The 18552-nt window shown below is 35.8% G+C and overlaps 1 protein-coding gene across 1 annotated transcript; it reads right to left on the reverse strand.

Annotated features, from left to right (window-relative positions):
• Positions 1 to 16473: 16473 nt before the first annotated feature.
• On the reverse strand, positions 16474 to 17591 carry LOC121993780 (MLO-like protein 7). The gene is made up of 5 exons (XM_042548093.1): positions 17514 to 17591; positions 17184 to 17407; positions 16956 to 17072; positions 16661 to 16825; positions 16474 to 16530 (listed from the first exon to the last, which is right to left on the reverse strand). Exons 2-4 carry the CDS (start codon positions 17400 to 17402, stop codon positions 16700 to 16702), a joined length of 462 nt encoding a protein of 153 aa, XP_042404027.1. The 5' UTR covers positions 17403 to 17407; positions 17514 to 17591; the 3' UTR covers positions 16474 to 16530; positions 16661 to 16699.
• Positions 17592 to 18552: the final 961 nt, after the last annotated feature.

Genomic DNA, 18552 nt, shown 5'->3' on the forward strand with positions numbered 1-18552 from the left:
AGCTTGCATGTTGGCTCTGAGTGCCTTCCTCCACAACGGATGAGTTTGTTTGCGGATCACTAGATCAAACTTCCTTAATGGATGGTTATAGGAAGTTATTTAGGATGTGTGTGATCTTCTCCAACTGAAGGGGCACAATTCTATTTAATGGACTTAGTATCAAGTAATGGTATACACTTAGACACATTTAATAGTATCCTCCCCAACGGAGTCACTGCTATCACTTGTGTGACCAAAAGGAAATCAACTATTAATTTGTCATAAAACTAGGGTGACAAGATAATAAAATTAATGGGTTAAAATCCCTCTTACAAATGATTGATTTTGTATACGTCCACACTAACGTGGCATACAAAATTAACGGTGTTTGAGATAATTTTATTTGTCATAAAGTTAGGTTGACAAGATAGTTAATGGGTAAACCCCTCCTCTTACAAATGATGATTTTGTATACATCCACACTAACGTGGCATACAAAATTAACGGTGTTTGAGATAATTTTATTTGACATAAAGTTAGGTTGACAAGATAGTTAATGGGTAAACCCCTCCTCTTACAAATGATGATTTTGTATACGTCCAAATTTAGAGTCTTGACCAAATATTTGATCAAAGACAGATCAACTATTAATTTTATTTGTCATAGGTTGACAAGATAATAAAATTAATGGATAAAATCTCTTTTTAGAATTTATACGTCCACACTAACGTGGCATACAAAATTCACGGGGATTTTGAAATGTTGATCTTGACCAAATAATTTTGTGATTCTTAGGTTTTCAAATGTTAGTCAATCCCCTAGCTGTTATATTATAGAATAGACTTAGTAGTCTCAATTGTAATGATTGGAAAACTTGGACATTAAGGTAGACTATCCTCACAAAACTGAGAATAATAACAGTGTATTTTATTAGTTGTTGAAACATATTTAGTGGTGTTATCTACTAGTACCTGGTGTGTAGATACAGGAACCACTTATTATGTCTGCAATTCATTGCAGGGGTTCCAGGAAATCCGACAATTATATAAATCACCGTCCACATGGGCACTACTGTAAAAGTAGCAGCTGTTGCAGTGGGAGATGTTTATCCTTTAATAGGAATAAAATATGGATTATTAGAAATTGTCTTTACGTACTAAGTTTAGAAAGAACCTGATTTCAGTTTCTAAACTATTAAAGAATAGATATTCTGTCTATTTTGATAACAAACTTGTTATCAAGAAAAATAGGGAAGTTATCTGTTCTGGTACGTTGGTTGACAATTTATAATCCAATAACTCTCACGATGCAATATATGGAAATTAATAACACATTTTCTAACTTTAAGAGAAAGTAACATTCGGAAATGAACCAATCATATTTTTGGCATCTATGGCTAGGTTATATTAACTTGAGTAGGATTCAAAGGATAATAGCCAATGAACTCTTGGGTTCATTGGTAGTGGAAATCTTTCCAACTGCGAGTCTTACTTGGAAGGAAAAATAACCAAGAAGCTTTTAAAGGGGTATAGAGCCAAAGATATGTTGGAATTGGTTCATTCTGATTTGTGTAGACCTTTGACTATCCAGGCAAGAGGTTGTTTCGAATATTTTGTCTCTTTTATAGACGACTATTCGAGATAAGGATACATTTACTTGACTCGCCACAAATCTAAGTGTTTTGATTAGTTCAAAGAATACTAGGCAGATGTGGAGTAACGTCAAAGTAAAAGTATCAAGATACTACGGTGAAATCGTAGTAACAAGTACCTCTTAGGAGAGTTTAGGAGTCACTTATCAGAAGTCGGGATTCAACCCCAACTAACTGCACCTGGTACACCCCAACAGAATGGTATAGTAGAAAGAAGGTATAAGGCCCTTATGGAATAATTAGATCAATGATGAGTTATTCAGAAAATTACCAAAATTGTTTTAAGGATATACATTGGAAACGGAAGTAAACATAGTACCTTCTAAGTCAGAACTCTCTACTCCCATAGAATTACATAATGGGTGTAAGCCTAGTCCGAGGCATATTCGAATTTGGGTGGTCTAGCACATGAGAGACACTAATAAGATTGGACATGAGTTCACTTGTTTGTGAGTTATCCTAGAAAAACGAAAAGAGGTTCATAGACCTTAAAATCGGAAGGTCATTATTGGCACCAATGCCCTATTTTAGAAAAGGACTATACTATGAACCATAAGTCCATGAGTAAAAAAATTATTCTTAAGGAAATTAAAGGACACGCCTAATCTAGTATCAACTGTACAAGATGAAATATCACAAGAAACTGTAACACGTATCACAAATGATACACAATTATAGAAAGTGTCTCGTCATAGTGGAGGGTTGTTAGGTAACCTAAGAGATTCATGTTTTGGGAGAGTCTTTAGACCTGATCCCTGGTGAACATAAACCTGATTCTCAGACATATGACGAAGCGCTCCAAGATAAAGATATAACATCTTTGTAAAGAGCAATGAATACAGAATTAGAATATATGTATTCTAATAAAATCTGGGAGCTTATAGAACCACCAAATGGTGTAAAAGCTATTTGGTGTAAATAAGTCTACAATAGGAAAAGAGGGATAGACAGGAAGGTGGAAACTTTCAAAGCAAGGCTTGTTGAAAAAGGAAACTTTTTCGCCGGTAGTCATGCTTAAGTCTATCCGAATTCTTTTATCTATATGGACTATGAGATTTGGTAAGTGGATGTCAAGACAACTTTCCTTAATGGAAGTCTTGAAGAAAATATCCATATAAAGCAACTAGAAGGGTTCATCACAAAGGGCAAAAAGCATCTTGTGTGCAAGCTCAATCAGTCTATGGACTGAAGCATAACTTCAAGGTCTTGGACATCTGGTCTAATGAAGTAATCTAGACCTATGGATTTATTCAGTGTCCAGATAAGTCTTGTGTATACAAGTAGTGTGATGGAAGCGTAGTGGTATTTCTTGTACTATACGTAGATGACATTTTTGGTAGTTGGAAACAATATCAAAGTGTTGTCGGAAGTAAGGGTATGGTTGTCCAAACAATTCAATATGAAGGACTTGGGAGAGTGCGCACATATTCTTGGGATCAAAGGGATCACAAGAAAAGAATGTTGTGCTTATCCCAAGCTTCATACTATCCTAGCTCGTTTTAGCATGCAAAACTCCAAGAAAGGTTTTCTACCTTTTCAGCATGGAGTAGCTTTATCTAAAGAGATATCTCCGAAGATATCAAAGGAGATAGAGGAAATGAAGGCAGTTCCTTATGCTTCGGCTATCGGAAGCCTAATGTATGCTATGTACGAGATCAGAAATCTATTTTGCCAAGGGTATAGTTAACAGATATCAAAGTAACCCTGGACAAAGACATTGGTGTTAGAGTGTATACTGAAAGCCTAAGCTTTTGTAAACATTTATTTTGAATAAAGAATCACATTTGGTCAAATCGTCTACATTTGTTGTAGTTGTTCAATTAATTTATATTGTAGATAACATAGTATGTGGTGTCACATATAGAAGATGATGTTATCAGTACCTTATAAATTATAAACAGTAGCTCAGGACCAAAATGGAAAGGAACAAACCATTGGAAGGTCGTAGTGTAATTAGGAATTAGTTTATCTTAACTATATAATTACACTAGTACACTTAGAGTGTATTGAGTAGGACCATTCGAGGTCGTTTCTTTTATACTGACTTTATAAAGGAACAAAGACCTCAGTTATTATGGAAGTGTGTGCTCTTAATCCTAATATAATAACAAACACATATATTTGATATTTATTTCTTTAATTTATCAATGGGTGAGATTTAGTTCGATAAATCAATAAGCCCGATAAGTTGGGAAATGATATCACTTATAGTGTGTGTTGTTGATTATAGAAGGAAACTGTGTCCTAGTAATCTAGGTTGATAATGTCCCCAAGATGAGCTCATAAAGATTGTCATGTTAAACCTTGCAGGTGGACTTAGTCCGATATGACGATAAGGTTGAGTGGTACTATTCTTGGATTAAGATATTAATTAAATGAGTTGTCAGTAACTCACTTAATTAGTGGACATTCGACATCTTAAACACAGGGAGACTAACACACTCATAATAAGAAGGAGCCCAAAAATATAATTTGGGATTGGTGCGGTAGTTCAATAATAGTTCTCTAGTGGAATGAATTATTATTGATAAAATTAAGTTGTGTGTTCGGGGCGAACACGGGATGCTTAATTTTATCGGGAGACCAAAACCAATTCCTCCTCTCGGTCCCTATCGTAGCCTCTTATTTATAGAGTACTATACCCACCTATACCCACCTTCTTACCCATGATAAGGGGGCCGGCCAAGCTAGCTTATGGTTCAAGCTAGGGCCGGCCAAGCCTTGGTTCATGGGTGGCCGACCCTAGCTTGAACCCAAGCTTAGGTGGCCGACCCCCATTAAATTTAAAAGATTTTTAATTTTTAATTTTTCTTATGTGGAAGATATAATTTATTGAAGAGAATTAAAATTAAAATATCTCTTCTACAAAAGATTAAGAAAAGAGATTAGATCTCTTTCCTTATTTGTAGATAGAAAAGATATTTTATTTTTTCTCTTTGAAAATTATTCACATGTTGAAAAATTAAAATTATAGAAATTTCTTTTTATCAACCATGAAGGGATTTTAAAAGGAAATTTTATTTTTTAAAATTTCTGAAGACAAATAAGGAATTTTTAATTGTTGATTGAAAATTGTCTTGTTTGCTCTCCATGAGGTGGCCGACCATTACAAGTTTAATTGGGAAATTTTATTTTATTTTTCTCAATTAATTCATGTCAAGGAAAGTTAAGGAAATTTTATTATAATTAAATTTCCTTATTTACCAAAGCTAAGGAATATAAAAGAGGGGGTTGGGGTGCCTTCATGAGACACAACCTCTATTATTCTCTCCCTCTTTTCCATGGTGTTGTGGCCGGCCATCCTCTCTCCATCTCTTCCTCTTTGTGGTGGCCGAAATCCTCTCTTGCTTGCAGCTCTTTGTGGTGGCCGGATACTACTTAGAGAAGAAGAAGAAGGAGGAGAGAAAGCTTTCATCCCTTGGAGTTTGGTTGGTGTTTTTCTTCATCCTTGGTGAAGCTTTTGATTTGGCCGAACCTAGCAAGGAGGAGAAGAAGGTGTTTTGGTGGTCCTCGTCTTGGAAGATCGTTGCCCACACAACGTCCGAGGTTAGAAGAGGAATACGGTAGAAGATCAAGAAGTCTTTCTAGAAGGTATAACTAGTATTTTTCCTTTCTGCATCATACTAGTTATTTTTGGAAATAATACCAAATACAAGAGGCATACGATTTTAGTGTTTCGAATTTGTTTTCGATGTAATGTTCTTTTGTTTTTCTTTTCCTTGTAATTTGATTGTTCTTTTCGGTTGACCTAAAGTTATTTTAGGAAATTAAATATTAGTTTTCCTTAAAAGGTTTTGTCTAGTCGGTGGTGGTTGCTCCCATATCCAAGAAGGTCATGTGCCTCGCCACATCAGCACTGGAAACCAATTTTGGAAATTAATATTTAATGGAATTAATAACCTAGGTGATTTGGATCGAACGTGTTAAGTTCCGCAGGAGATCCAAGTCAAAACCTAAAAGAACAAATAGATTATATTTGGATCAAACGTGTTAAGTTCCGCAGACGATCCAAGTTTAATTTAAAAGAACACATGGTAGCTAGGAAAAAGGTTCAGACCTTTGTACAAAATTTTTGTACAGTGGAACCATTAGGTTTTCCGAGTAGCAACCAACAATTGGGCTGTGGTAAAGCATATATTGAAGTACCTTAGAGGCACTTGAGATTATATGCTAGCTTACAAGGTAGATAATTTGGTCTCTGTGGGTTGCATGGATTTTGACTTCCAATCGGATAGGGACAATAGTAAGTCGACCTCGGGGTTTTGTGTTTACTTTAGAAGGTAAAGCCATAACTATAGAGGAGTGTTAAGCATAGGTGCTTTTCAGATTCCACTATGGAAGTTAAGTATGTGGCAGCCTCAGAGGCAACCATAGAAGCTGAGTGACTCAGTAACCTCAAGATGGACTTAGATATGATTTCTGGTTTGTCCAAAGATTATTACAATTTATTGTAATAATAATGGTGCAGTAGCAAACTTGAAGAAACCATGAGTCCATAAGGCAAGTGAACAATATAGCGCAAGCACCACCCAATACGAGACATCGTATAACGAGGAGAAGTTATTGCCGCCTATATTGCATCAAGTGATAACCTGTAGATCTTTTCACTAAGGTCCTTAAGGCAAGAGCTTTTGATGGACATGTTGAATGGATGAGAATCAGATGTAAGGCAGCATTTATGGCAGTATAGTCTTTTAGTATAAGTGGGAGATTGTTGGAGTGTATACTAAAAGTCTAGCTTTTGTATAAACATTTATAAGAATCACATTGGTCAAGTGTCTACATTTATATATACCAAATGTAGATATTCAATTATTTTATATTGTAGATAACATAGTGTGTGGTGTCACATACAGAAGATTGTGTTATTGGTTCTTTATAAATTATAAACAGTAGCTCACAACTAAGATGGAAAGGAACAAACCATTGGAATAGTCGTAGTGTAATTATGCATTAGTTTATCTTGACTAATAAATTACACTAGTACACTTTAAGTGTATTGAGCAGGACCATTTAAGGTCAGTTCTTTTTATACTGATTTAATAAAAGAACTAGACCTTAGTTATTATGGAAGTGTGTGCTCTTAATCCTAATATAATAACAAGCACATATATTTAATATTTATTTCTTTGACTTATCAAAGGGTGAGATTTAGATCGATAAATCAAAATGCCCGATAAGTTGGGAAATGATGTTACTTATAGTGTGACTTGTTGATTATAGAAGGAAACTGTGTCCTAGTAATCTAGGTTGATAATGTCCCCAAGAGGAGCTCATAAAGATTGTCATGTTAAACCCTGCAGGTGGACTTAGTCCGACATGACGATAAGGTTGAGTGGTACTACTCTTGGACTAAGAAATTAATTAAATGAGTTGTCAGTAACTCACTTAATTAGTGGACATTTGACATCTTAAACACAGGGAGACTAACACACTCATAATAAGAAGGAGCCCAAAAATGTAATTTGGGATTGGTGCGGTAGTTCAATAATAATTCTTTAGTGGTATGAATTATTATTGATGAAATTAAGTTGTGTGTTCGGGGCGAACACGGGAAGCTTAATTTCATCGTGAGACCAAAACCAATTCCTCCTCTCGGTCCCTATCGTAGCCTCTTGTATATAGAGATTTATACCCACCACATACCCACCTTCTTACCCATCCTAATGGGGTCGGTCAAGCTAGCTTGGAACCCAAGCTAGGGCCGACCAAGACCAAGTGGATGAGCCAAGTTGGTGACCGGCCAAAGCTTGGGTCCCAAGCTTAGGTGGCCGACCACTAGAAAATTAAAAGGAATTTTTATTAAAATTATTTCTTATGAGGATATCATGGTTTTAAAAGAGAAGTTAAAATTTAAATATTTCCTTTTATAGCTTTCTACAAAAGATTAAGAAAAGATTTGAAATCTTTCCTTATTTATAGATTGAAAGGAGATTTTAATTTTGAGAAAACTTTCCTTTTTAACTATGTTCATGATTTAAAAGAATGTTTAAAAATTAAATATTCTCTTTTATTAGTTTCTACAAAAGATTAAGAAAAGATTTGATATCTTTCATTATTTGTAGATTGAAAAGATATTTTAATTTTTAGAGATAACTTTCCTTTTTAGAAATTATCCACATGTTTAAAAAAAAGATTTTAATTTATAAAATTTCCTTTTTACTAACCAATCATGAAGGGATAAAAATTATTGGAGAAATTTTTATAAATTTCCGGAAATAAATTAGGAAGTTTTAATTCTTGTTTTAATTAAAAACTTTCCTTATTTTGGGGAGAAAGTGGTCGTCCAAATAATTTGGAAAAAGAAAATTGATTTTTAATTAATTAATTTTTCTTTTTCATGACAAAGGAATTAAGGAAGTTTTTATTTAAATTTTCTTATTTGCCAAGGCCAAGGATTATAAAAGAGGGAGTAGAGGTGCCTTCAATGGGTGTGAACTCTATTCTATTTTTCTCTCCCTTTTTTCTTGGTGTGACCGACCCTTCAAGTTCTTCTCTTCTCCTTTTTCTTTCTTCTCCTTGGTGGTCGAATCTCTTCAACCTTTGAAGCTTGGAAGGTGGCCGGATCTTTGCTTGGAGAAGAAGGAGGAAAAGGAGGCTTTGTTTCTAGCATCCCTCGGAGCATGGTGGTGGTGGCCGGACCTTTACTTCTCATGGAGAATTAATGGTGGCCGAATCTTGCTTAGAGAAGAAGCAGCTTGGTGGTTCTCATCTCGGAAGATTGTTGCCCACACAACGTCCGAGATAAGAAGAGGAATACGGTAGAAGATCAAGAGGTTATTTTGCTTACAAAGAAAGATATAACTAGTAATTATTTTCCGCATCATACTAGTTTTCTTTATATAGTTATTTATGGAAATACCAAACACAAGAGGCATATGATTCTAGAGTTTTCGAAATAGTTTTTTTTGAGTTTATGTTTTCTTCTTTTTCGAATTTGTGATTCGATTGTTCTTTTTGATTAACCTAGAGTTATTTAAGGAAATAAATATTAGCTTTCCTTAAAAGGCTTTGCCTAGGCGGTGGTGGTTGCTCCCATATCCAAGAAGGTCATGTGTCTCGCCATGCAGTCCTAGAAGCCAATTTTGGAAATTAATATTTATGGAATTAATAACTTAGGTAGATTTGAATCAATAGTGTTAAGTTCTGCTTGCGATTCAAATCTAAACCATTAAGAACAGATAAGTTAAATTTGGAATCAATGATGTTAAGTTCCGTCTGCGATTCCTAATTTAACTTCTAAAGAACACAATAGGTTATTTAAGGAAAGTTTCAATACTTATACAAAAAAAATTTGTACAGTGGAACCGGTACGATTTTCTTAGGACTAACCAACAACAGATTCCTTCTATAATCAACAACACACACTATAAGTAATATCATTTCCCAACTTATCGGGCTTATTGACTTATCGAGTTAAATCTCACCCATTGATAAGTCAAAGAAATAAATACTAAATATATGTGTTTGTTATTATATTAGGATTAAGAACACACAATTCCATAACAACTAAGGTGTAGATCTTTTATAAAGTCGGTACAAAAAAAACTTACCTAAAATGGTCATACTCAATACACTTGGAGTGTATCAGTATAATTTATTAGTTAAGATAAACTAATACTTAATTACACTACGACGACTTCAATGGTTTGTGCCTTTCCATCTTAGTCGCGAGCAACTGTTTATAATTTATAAAGAATCGACAACATGATCTTCTATATGTAACACCGCACATCATGTTGTCTACTATATAAATTAATTGAACAAATTACATTTAACAAATAAATATAGATATTGACCACTGTGATTCTTTATTTCTAAATAAATGTTTATACAAAAGCTAGGCTTTTAGTATACACTCTAACAATCTCCCACTTATACTAAAAGACTATGCTGCCATAAATGTTGTCATACATCTGATTCTCAACCCTTCAACATGCCCATCAAAAGCTCTTGCCTTAAGGACCTTAGTGAAAGGATCTATAGGTCATCACCTGATGCAATCTAGGTGGCAACAACTTCTCCTCGTTTATACAATTTCTCGTATTGGGTGGTACTTGCACTCTATTGTGTTTACTTGTCTCATGGACTTATGTTTTCTTCGAGTTTGCTACTGCACCACTATTATTACAATAAATTATAATAATTTTTGGACAAACCAGAAATCATATCTAAGTCCATCATGAAGTTTCTGAGTCATACAGCTTCTATGACTGCCTCAGAGGCTGCCACTTACTCAGCTTCTATGGTGGAGTCCGAAAAAACACCTTTGCTTATCACTCTTCCATAGTTATGACTTCACCTCCTAAAGTAAACACAAAACCCCGAGGTTGACTTACTATTGTCCCTATCTGATTGGAAGTCAAAATCTGTGCAACCTACAGGGACCAAATTATCTGCCTTGTAAGTTAGCATATAATCTCAAGTGCCTCTAATGTACTTCAATATATACTTTACCGCAGTCCAATGTCCTTGTCCAGGGTTACTTTGATATCTGCTAACCATGTCCACGGTAAAGCAGATATCTGGTCTCGAACACAACATTGCATACATTAGGCTTCCCACAGCCGAAGCATAAGAAACTGCCTTCATGTCCTCTATCTCCTTTGATGTCTTCGGAGGCATCTCTTTAGATAAAGTTACTCCATGCTGAAAAGGTAAGAAACTTTTCTTAGAGTTTTGCATGCTTAAAACGAGCAAGGATTGTTTCGATATATGAAGCTTAGGATAAGTAAAATATTCTTTTCTTGCGATCCCTTTGATCCCAAGAATATATGCATTCTCCCAAGTCCTTCATATTGAATTGTTTGGACAACCATACCCTTACTTCTGACAACACTTTGATATTATTTCCAACTACCAAAATTGTTATCTACGTATAGTACAAGAAATACCACCATGTTTCCATCACACTTCTTGTATACATAAGACTCATCCATAGGTCTGGATTACTTTATTAAACCGGATGTTCTAAGACCTTGAAGCTTTACTTCAGTCCATAGACTGATTGAGCTTACACACAAGATGCTCTTTGCTCTTTGCAATGAACCCTTCTGGTTGCTATATATGGATGTTTTCTTCAAGACTTCCATTAAGGAAAGCTGTCTTGACATCCACTTGTTAACTCTCATAGTCCATATGAAAAGTAATAGATAAAAGAATCCGGATAGACTTAAGCATGGCTACCGGTGAAAAAGTTTCCTTTTTCAACAAGCCTTGCTTTGAAAGTTTCTACCTTCCTGTCTATCCCTCTTTTCCTATTGTAGACTAAAATGACTTTTACACCATTTGGTGATTTTATAAGCTCCCAAACTCTATTAGAATACATATATTCTAATTTTGTATTTATTGCTCTTTGCAAAGATGTTGCATCTTTATCTTGGAGTGCTTCGTCATATGTCTAGGCATCAGGTTCATGTCCACCAGGGATCAAGTCCATAGACTCTCCCAAAACATGAATCTTTTAGGTTGCCTAACAACCCTCCCACTACGACGAGGCACTTTCTGCAATTGTGTATCATTTGTGATACGTGTTGCAGTTTCTTGTGATATTTCATCTTGTACAGTTGGTACTAGATTAGACGTGTCCTTTAATTTTCTTAAGAACAATTTTTACTCATGGACTTGTGGTTCATAGTATAGTCCTTTTCTAAAATCGGGCATTGGTGCCAACAATGACCTTCCGATTTTAAGGACTATGAACCTCTTTTCATTTTTCTAGGATAACTCATAAACAAGTGAACTCATGTCCAACTTATCAGTGTCTCTCATGTCCTAGACCACCCAAATCCGAATATGCTTCAGACTAGGCTTACGCTCATTCTGCAATTCTATGGGAGTAGAGAGTTCTGACTTAGAAGGTGCTATGTTCACTTCCGTTTCCAATGTATATCCTTAAAACAAATTTGGTAATTTTCTGAATAACTCATCATCGATCTAATTATTCCATAAGAGTCTTATACCTTCTTTCTACTACACCATCTTGTTGGGGTATATCAGGTGCAGTTAGTTGGGATTAAATCCCGACTTCTGATAAGTGACTCCTAAACTCTTCTAAGAGGTACTCGTTACTACGATTTCACCGTAGTATCTTGATACTTTTACTTTGACGTTACTCCACATCATCCTAGTACTCTTTGAACTAATCAAAACACTTAGACTTGTGGCGTGTCAAGTAAATGTATCCTTATCTCGAATAGTCGTCTATAAAAGAGACGAAATATTCGAAACAACCTCTTGCCTGGATAGTCAAAGGTCTACACAAATCAGAATGAACCAATTCCAACATATTTTTGGCTCCATACCCCTTAGACTTAAAAACTTCTTGGTTATTTTTCCTTCCAAGTAAGACTCGCAGTTGGAAAGATTTCCACTACAAATGAACCCAAGAGTTCATTGGTTATTATCCTTTGAATCCTACTCAAGTTAATATAACCTAGCCTTAGATGCCAAAAATATGATTGGTTCATTTCCGAAGGTTGCTTTCCCTTAAAGTTAGAAGATGTGTTATTAATTTCCATTTATTGCATCGTGGGAGTTATTGGATTTATAAATTGTCAACCAACGTACCAGAACAGATATCTTTCCTATTTTCTTGATAGTGTGGATTTATAAATTCCCTCAAACACCGTGAATTTTGCATGCCACGATAGTATGGACATATACAAAATTGAACATTTGTAAGAGGAGAGTTTTACCCATTAATTATCTTGTCAATAAATCTTTATGACAAATAAAATTACCTCAAACACCGTGAATTTTGTATGCCACGATAGTGTGGACGTATACAAAACTAAACATTTGTAAGAGGAGTTTTTAATTTTATTATCTTGTCAACCTATTTATTTGACAAATTAATAGTTGGTTTTCTTCGGTCACACAAATAATAGCAGTGACTCCGATGGGGAGGATACTATTAGACGTGCCTAAGTGTATACTATTACTTGACACTAAGTCCATTAATAAGATTGTGTCTCTTCCGATGGGGAAGATCACACGCTCTTAATTAATTTCCTATAGTCATCTAAAATGGAAGTTTGATCTAGTGATTCGCAAACAAACTCATCTGATATGGAGGAAGGCACTCAAAGCCAACGCGTAAGTTTGTTTGCATCACTTACAAACCAGTAATGGAGACCGTGGAATTTATTAAAATAAATCACTCTCCCATTTAGTTATTTAAAGTGAGGAATTTTAAACTATCCTAGCATACATTACATGCATACACACACATCACAGTAAATAAAAGCAATAAATATGGAAATTATTTTCCCAACTATTATGGCCTTTTTCTGTCACTGTTCTCTGCGTGCTCCAACCCTAGCTGCTGCCTTCTTTAGCCACCGCCACCGGGTTGAGTCGTCGCATCTATCTTGCTTCTTATTTCGCTGCGCCTCTGGTACTCTGATAGCACCACGCCTCGTAAGGATACGATCCGCGACAAATATAGAATTTTACATACATCGATCATATATTCCATAAAGGAATATACATATATTCTAGATCGAACAAAAATGTAAAATCCTAACTAATACAGCTCCTGCTGTATTTAATATTATAATCATGCACACACAATAAAATGCCCTTGACATATCTAAGGGTCCAATCACACACAATATCTATATGCCATAATAGTTGGAGCCTGCAACCACAAAGTTAGCACATCCTACTATTATCCTGCCTAAATTATGTATGACATGTGCATAATCTATTTGAAAACCAAACACACAGAGGCAAATCCTAGCTCTGATACCAATTGTTGGTTAGTCCTAGGAAAATCGTACCGGCTCCACTGTATAAAACTTTTGTACAAGTGTCGAACCTTTCCTTAAATAACCTATTGTGTTCTTTAGAAGTTAAATTAGGAATCGTAGACAGAACTTAACATCATTGATTCCAAATTTAACTTATCTATTCTTAATGGTTTAGATTTGAATCGCAAGCAGAACTTAACACTATTGATTCAAATCCACCTATGTTATTAATTCCATTAAATATTAATTTCTAAAATTGGCTTCCAGGACTGCATGTGTAACGCCCGTCCTCCCACTGCCTAGGAAGGGACGAGGTTACTTGAATCATACGTGCATGCATACATATAAAATCATGGCAGCGGAAACAATTATTTATTTGTAACTAAACTAATCATCATGTTTATCAACTGAACTTGTAGACATGCAAATATTCATGCATAAAACTTGATTAATATCAACTACTTGAAACATGGTTCATGATATCATAAGCATACTAACATGAAACCAGGAGAACATAAGTGCATAACTATCCATACTAGTTCAAGTACTATCAGGCATAAAGACAACACATGGTTCATATGCAAAACTTATAACATATAAGCACAAGGCAGTTTTCTTCCACCATGCCACTGCCACACACACTCTGTGTTGGTGCGGGAAGCATCCGACGATCGAACCTGAGTTTTGATAATGACAAAGGATTCAAAGTTAAAGTGTGTTGTGATATAACATGCTTGACTAAGTATTTCAGGAAAGTCTTAAATGTGGTTAGGCAAGTAAAACCCCTAGGGGGTGGTAACTCTAGGTCATAGGGGGTGGTAACCCTATGCGGAAAATCTTGGCAGGTCGAAGGCTTCAGGCAAAAGTCCTAGGGGGTGGTAACCCTAGGTGGAAAGTCCTGGTGTCGCGAACCAGGTGAAAGACTGGACTAGCCGGGAAGCGGATGTCCAGCAGAAAGTCCGGAAGCTTCGAGTGCTGAGCAAAAGTCCAGTCGATCTGGAGGATCACACTGGCAGCAGGTAAATCTCCTGAGTGGAGTAGGTGAGGACGCGTTCCCCACAGAGGGAACAGTAGGTGTCGGGTCGACCTAGGGTTTCCGGTAGGAAACCCGAAGTCAGACTCGGAAAGTCTGGAGACTGTCAAACTTTCACTTTTATACTATCACTTGTGTGTTATGAACTAACTTTGTGCTGTAGGGTATTTTGGTGTTTAGCATATCTTGTAGGGACCAAAGTGCAAAATTGGCCTCGGATGAACAGTACCGAGGCGCCTCCATGGAGCTTGGAGGCGCCTCGGGTGAAAAACCTGAGCTGGCTGCGAAGCAAGCTTGGAGGCGCCTTGGATAGCTTGATGAAGGTGCCTTGGAAAGGCTGAAGGCACCTTGAACTTGATAAGGTTCGACCAGTTCAGCCCTTATCTCCGCGGCTGACTCGGCTCATTCAAGACGCCTTGGTGAATAGTAGAAGGCGCTTTGAACACCCTTTATAAGGGATCTCGACCAGCAGCTCACAATATCTTCTTCCAAGCAATCCTTCTGCAACTAGTTGCTAACATTACAACAAAATCGCACATAGACATCGGTTTTCCACCGGTGTCTATTTGATTTTCGACCGATGTCTATGAAGCTGATGTTAAAAGTCTGTCATTTTAGACATCGGGTTAAAACCGATGTAGTATCACTTAACGACACCGGTCTTCGAATCGATTATTAACCGGTGTAATATCACTTAACGACACCATTTCATCAACGGTGTAAAACCGATGTAATATTGTATGTTAATAACACCAGTTTTGGCAGCGGTAAATGACCGATGTAATATTACTTTATAACACCGGTTTTACATCGGTGGAAAACCGATGTAATATGTATATTTTTTAACAGCACAGATTTGATTTTAAAACCGACAATAACAAAAAAAAATACACAAATATTCACAAATTGTACAAATATTCTTCATTCAATAATATCCATAAAATACACAAATATTCACAAATTATATAAATAATCTTCTTACAACAATATCCATAAAATACCCAAATATTCTTTTTACATCAAAAGCTAGCTAATAGATATCAAAATCAAAGTATAACATTCTGTTAACACATCAAGGTACAACTGTCTCAAATGTAATCTAGCATGCATTCAGCCCACTCGAACCGCACTTCATCAATTTCAACTCTGGAGTACTTGAGATTTGTAAACTGTAAAAACACATAAATAATATATTAGTAAATAAAGACCAAAAATCATAGTTGAAAAAGTAGTAAGAGCACCAGGTAACAAGATGACTAATTTGAATGCTTAAAAAGAGACCTATTCATCATTTATCTCAACCACATCAATGCTTACTTCAATGCTTGCAATAAGGATCTTCAGTGATTCACAAGGTATCAGAAAGTTTTGTAGTTACAAATGAAGTAAAAGAATCATATTCAATTGTCAAAAGATAACTAGGTCCATGCTCTTAGAGAGAACCATACAAAACAAAATGAAAGGTTTTGAACATATTAAAAAAAAAATGTTAGTCATGCCAAGACTGAGATCACTCATCTATCTATCATTTCAACCTAATAAATTAGTTACTTTGGTTTTACAAAGTCTCCCAATTGTGTAGGAAGATCACAGAAGAATATTCCTGATAAAAGTTAACTTTCTTTAGTAGAAACAACCAATAGCGCTATAACAAATCCAGGAACAACAACCAACCATTAGTCACTAATATATGAAGAGATTGCAAATGGAAGTGAACTTAAAGAAACAAAAAGAGCAAATAAAAATCAACTAGACAGCAATGGATCCAACATAAAAAATTGTGCAAAAACTAATAAATAATAATAAGGGTTACAAATCACTCCTACACAATCAGCACGACACTTGCTTCCAACTAAGAGAGCCTATAATTAAACAATCAAAAGTGTACCAATAATTCTCCTTTCTGATAAATAGCTGTAATAATAAATCAAAAGCATAGCATGTTGTGCTCATATAGCTAACAATAAAAGTGAAACAAAAAAATATAGCTCTTGGGAATTAACTGACACGTATGGTAAACATGACCACCAAATCAAAGATGAAGTGTGTGAAAAATACCTTTGGTTTCTCTTCCTCCTTTGGTTTCAGTAGCTCTTCCTTTGAAATAGCTTTCCCTGCAGAAAATAATTCAGTCACTCAGCAGTCAGAAACATGCAAATATAAAACTACAAAACCGGTAGAATCTGGGCTTCCAAATGTGCATGAAAAAATTTCAAATTCAATGCTGTGTCAGAGAACTCAAACCTTTTGCATCACGATATACTGGTTCTGCACTTTTACCACTCAAACTAGGATCCAAGGATGCAAATCTGGGACAAAAAAACAAAGAATAGTGAACATATATATACCAGTCGTGAAGGCATACTCAGCCGATGTCGTATCCGTTTCCCAGTCCTTCCATCTGTGTATCTGCCCAAGAGAAGATTATCAATGCAAAGTGGATACTGCAACAGCTAAACTAAATCATCCTCAGGCAATGCTATGGAATTATTCAGAATGATACATAATGTAATCCACTACTCTGTCACTGTAGATTCACCTTTGCTCTTCCAAGGACCATTATAAGAGCACTATTTACCACATGAAACTCAGCCAAAAAGAAGATCAGAATGTGCAACTGGTGCAAGCCTGTGGCAGTAATCAGTTGCTCCTTTTCCTACAAGTGATCGCAACTGAACATTTTAGTGAAAGCTTCTTAGATTTTGTTTACAATAGATTATTTTCAACCAAACAATCAGAGAATTGGAAGTTGCTGTGCACTACTCACTGGGGGGCATTCAACCACTGAATCACCAGCAGCTAAAATCCTGCGCTTCAGGTGTGACTCCGTCAGCACCAGCGCGAGCAGCCGCCTTTTATTTCTGACAGTTGACTCTGCATTAAGGCGACATGGCAGCATAGAATCTGCAACTGCCTTTGGCACGCAGATTTTCGCGATCTGGTCCTGACTAAATGTCAACAGCAAGGAGATGAAGCCGAGAATCATCAACTCTGCAAAAACCACAATGGATCACAGAGTTACAGCGAATTCATCTATTCCGGATACCATGCACGTCGAAAGAGTGCTCCAATTTAGGTATGAACTTTCTGGTTTTACCGGCTTTCACCTTCTCAAGAACTTCAAAAAGAGTTCTCTTTTGCCTCTTGATAAACCACTGACAACGAAGTCAAAGCAGATGTAACTGTCAGTCATATGAGAAAATGATGCTAATGCAGGACAAGATGGAGTAGCATAATTCCTTTGAAATGAAAAAGATAAGCCATTCAAGGATCTGAAGTATGAAATTATCAGGACAATTTCTCACTTGTAGCCCCAGACATTCCAGAAACTGAAAAATGATTAATCTTTAAGATATAAAGTGAGAATTTATAAAACCATGCTTCCTCGTGAAACATGACTGATAACTCGTAAAGAAACCGCTTTCGCTTCATTTAATTTCTTGATGTTACTGATAACTCCCAAAGAAAAACTAAAAGGTCCTGAACTATGGAATTTGTGAATTTTCAGGCCAGTTGCAATAGCGTCAACTAATTTACGAAAACAATTTTTTGAAATTTTGTTTAAACAGACAACATCTAACAAGGCCAAGACAAAAGAAAAGGTAAATATCACGCATTACTAGTACTAACCTCATTGTCAAAATAACAGATCTTAGCTACCAGTGAAATTCCTGATTATGTTTTTCCTGTGTATAGAAATACACATGATAAAAGTGTTAACTTCGAACACAATTTAGCAGCAAAAAACTGAATATTTATAGATAGCACAAGCTTAAATTCTAAACCATTTGTTCAGGAATGCATATAGGGAGGTACAAATACAATGATGATTTCATCAGGGGGAAAAAAATTGAAGCACACTTCTCCAAAAAGAAATGGCAATACAATATATAGATAGCAGACAATAAATAATCAAACAAAGTTCACAAACTTCTAGAGGTAAATTGGAACATACTAGTAACACAGAAATGAAGCATATTATAATTCAATTATAATCAATTTAAATATGTTTGATGGTGTTAGTCAATAGTTCCCAAGAATTATTTGATCTAGGACAACACCAACTTGTGCCACTATGGTAAATGCCAACATCCTCCGCATCTACACATCTGACGGGAGTAGAATGGAAGGGGCTC

The sequence above is a fragment of the Zingiber officinale genome, chromosome 6A (genome assembly GCF_018446385.1).
Source record: "Zingiber officinale cultivar Zhangliang chromosome 6A, Zo_v1.1, whole genome shotgun sequence".
In the NCBI taxonomy this organism is placed as follows: Eukaryota; Viridiplantae; Streptophyta; class Magnoliopsida; order Zingiberales; family Zingiberaceae; genus Zingiber; species Zingiber officinale.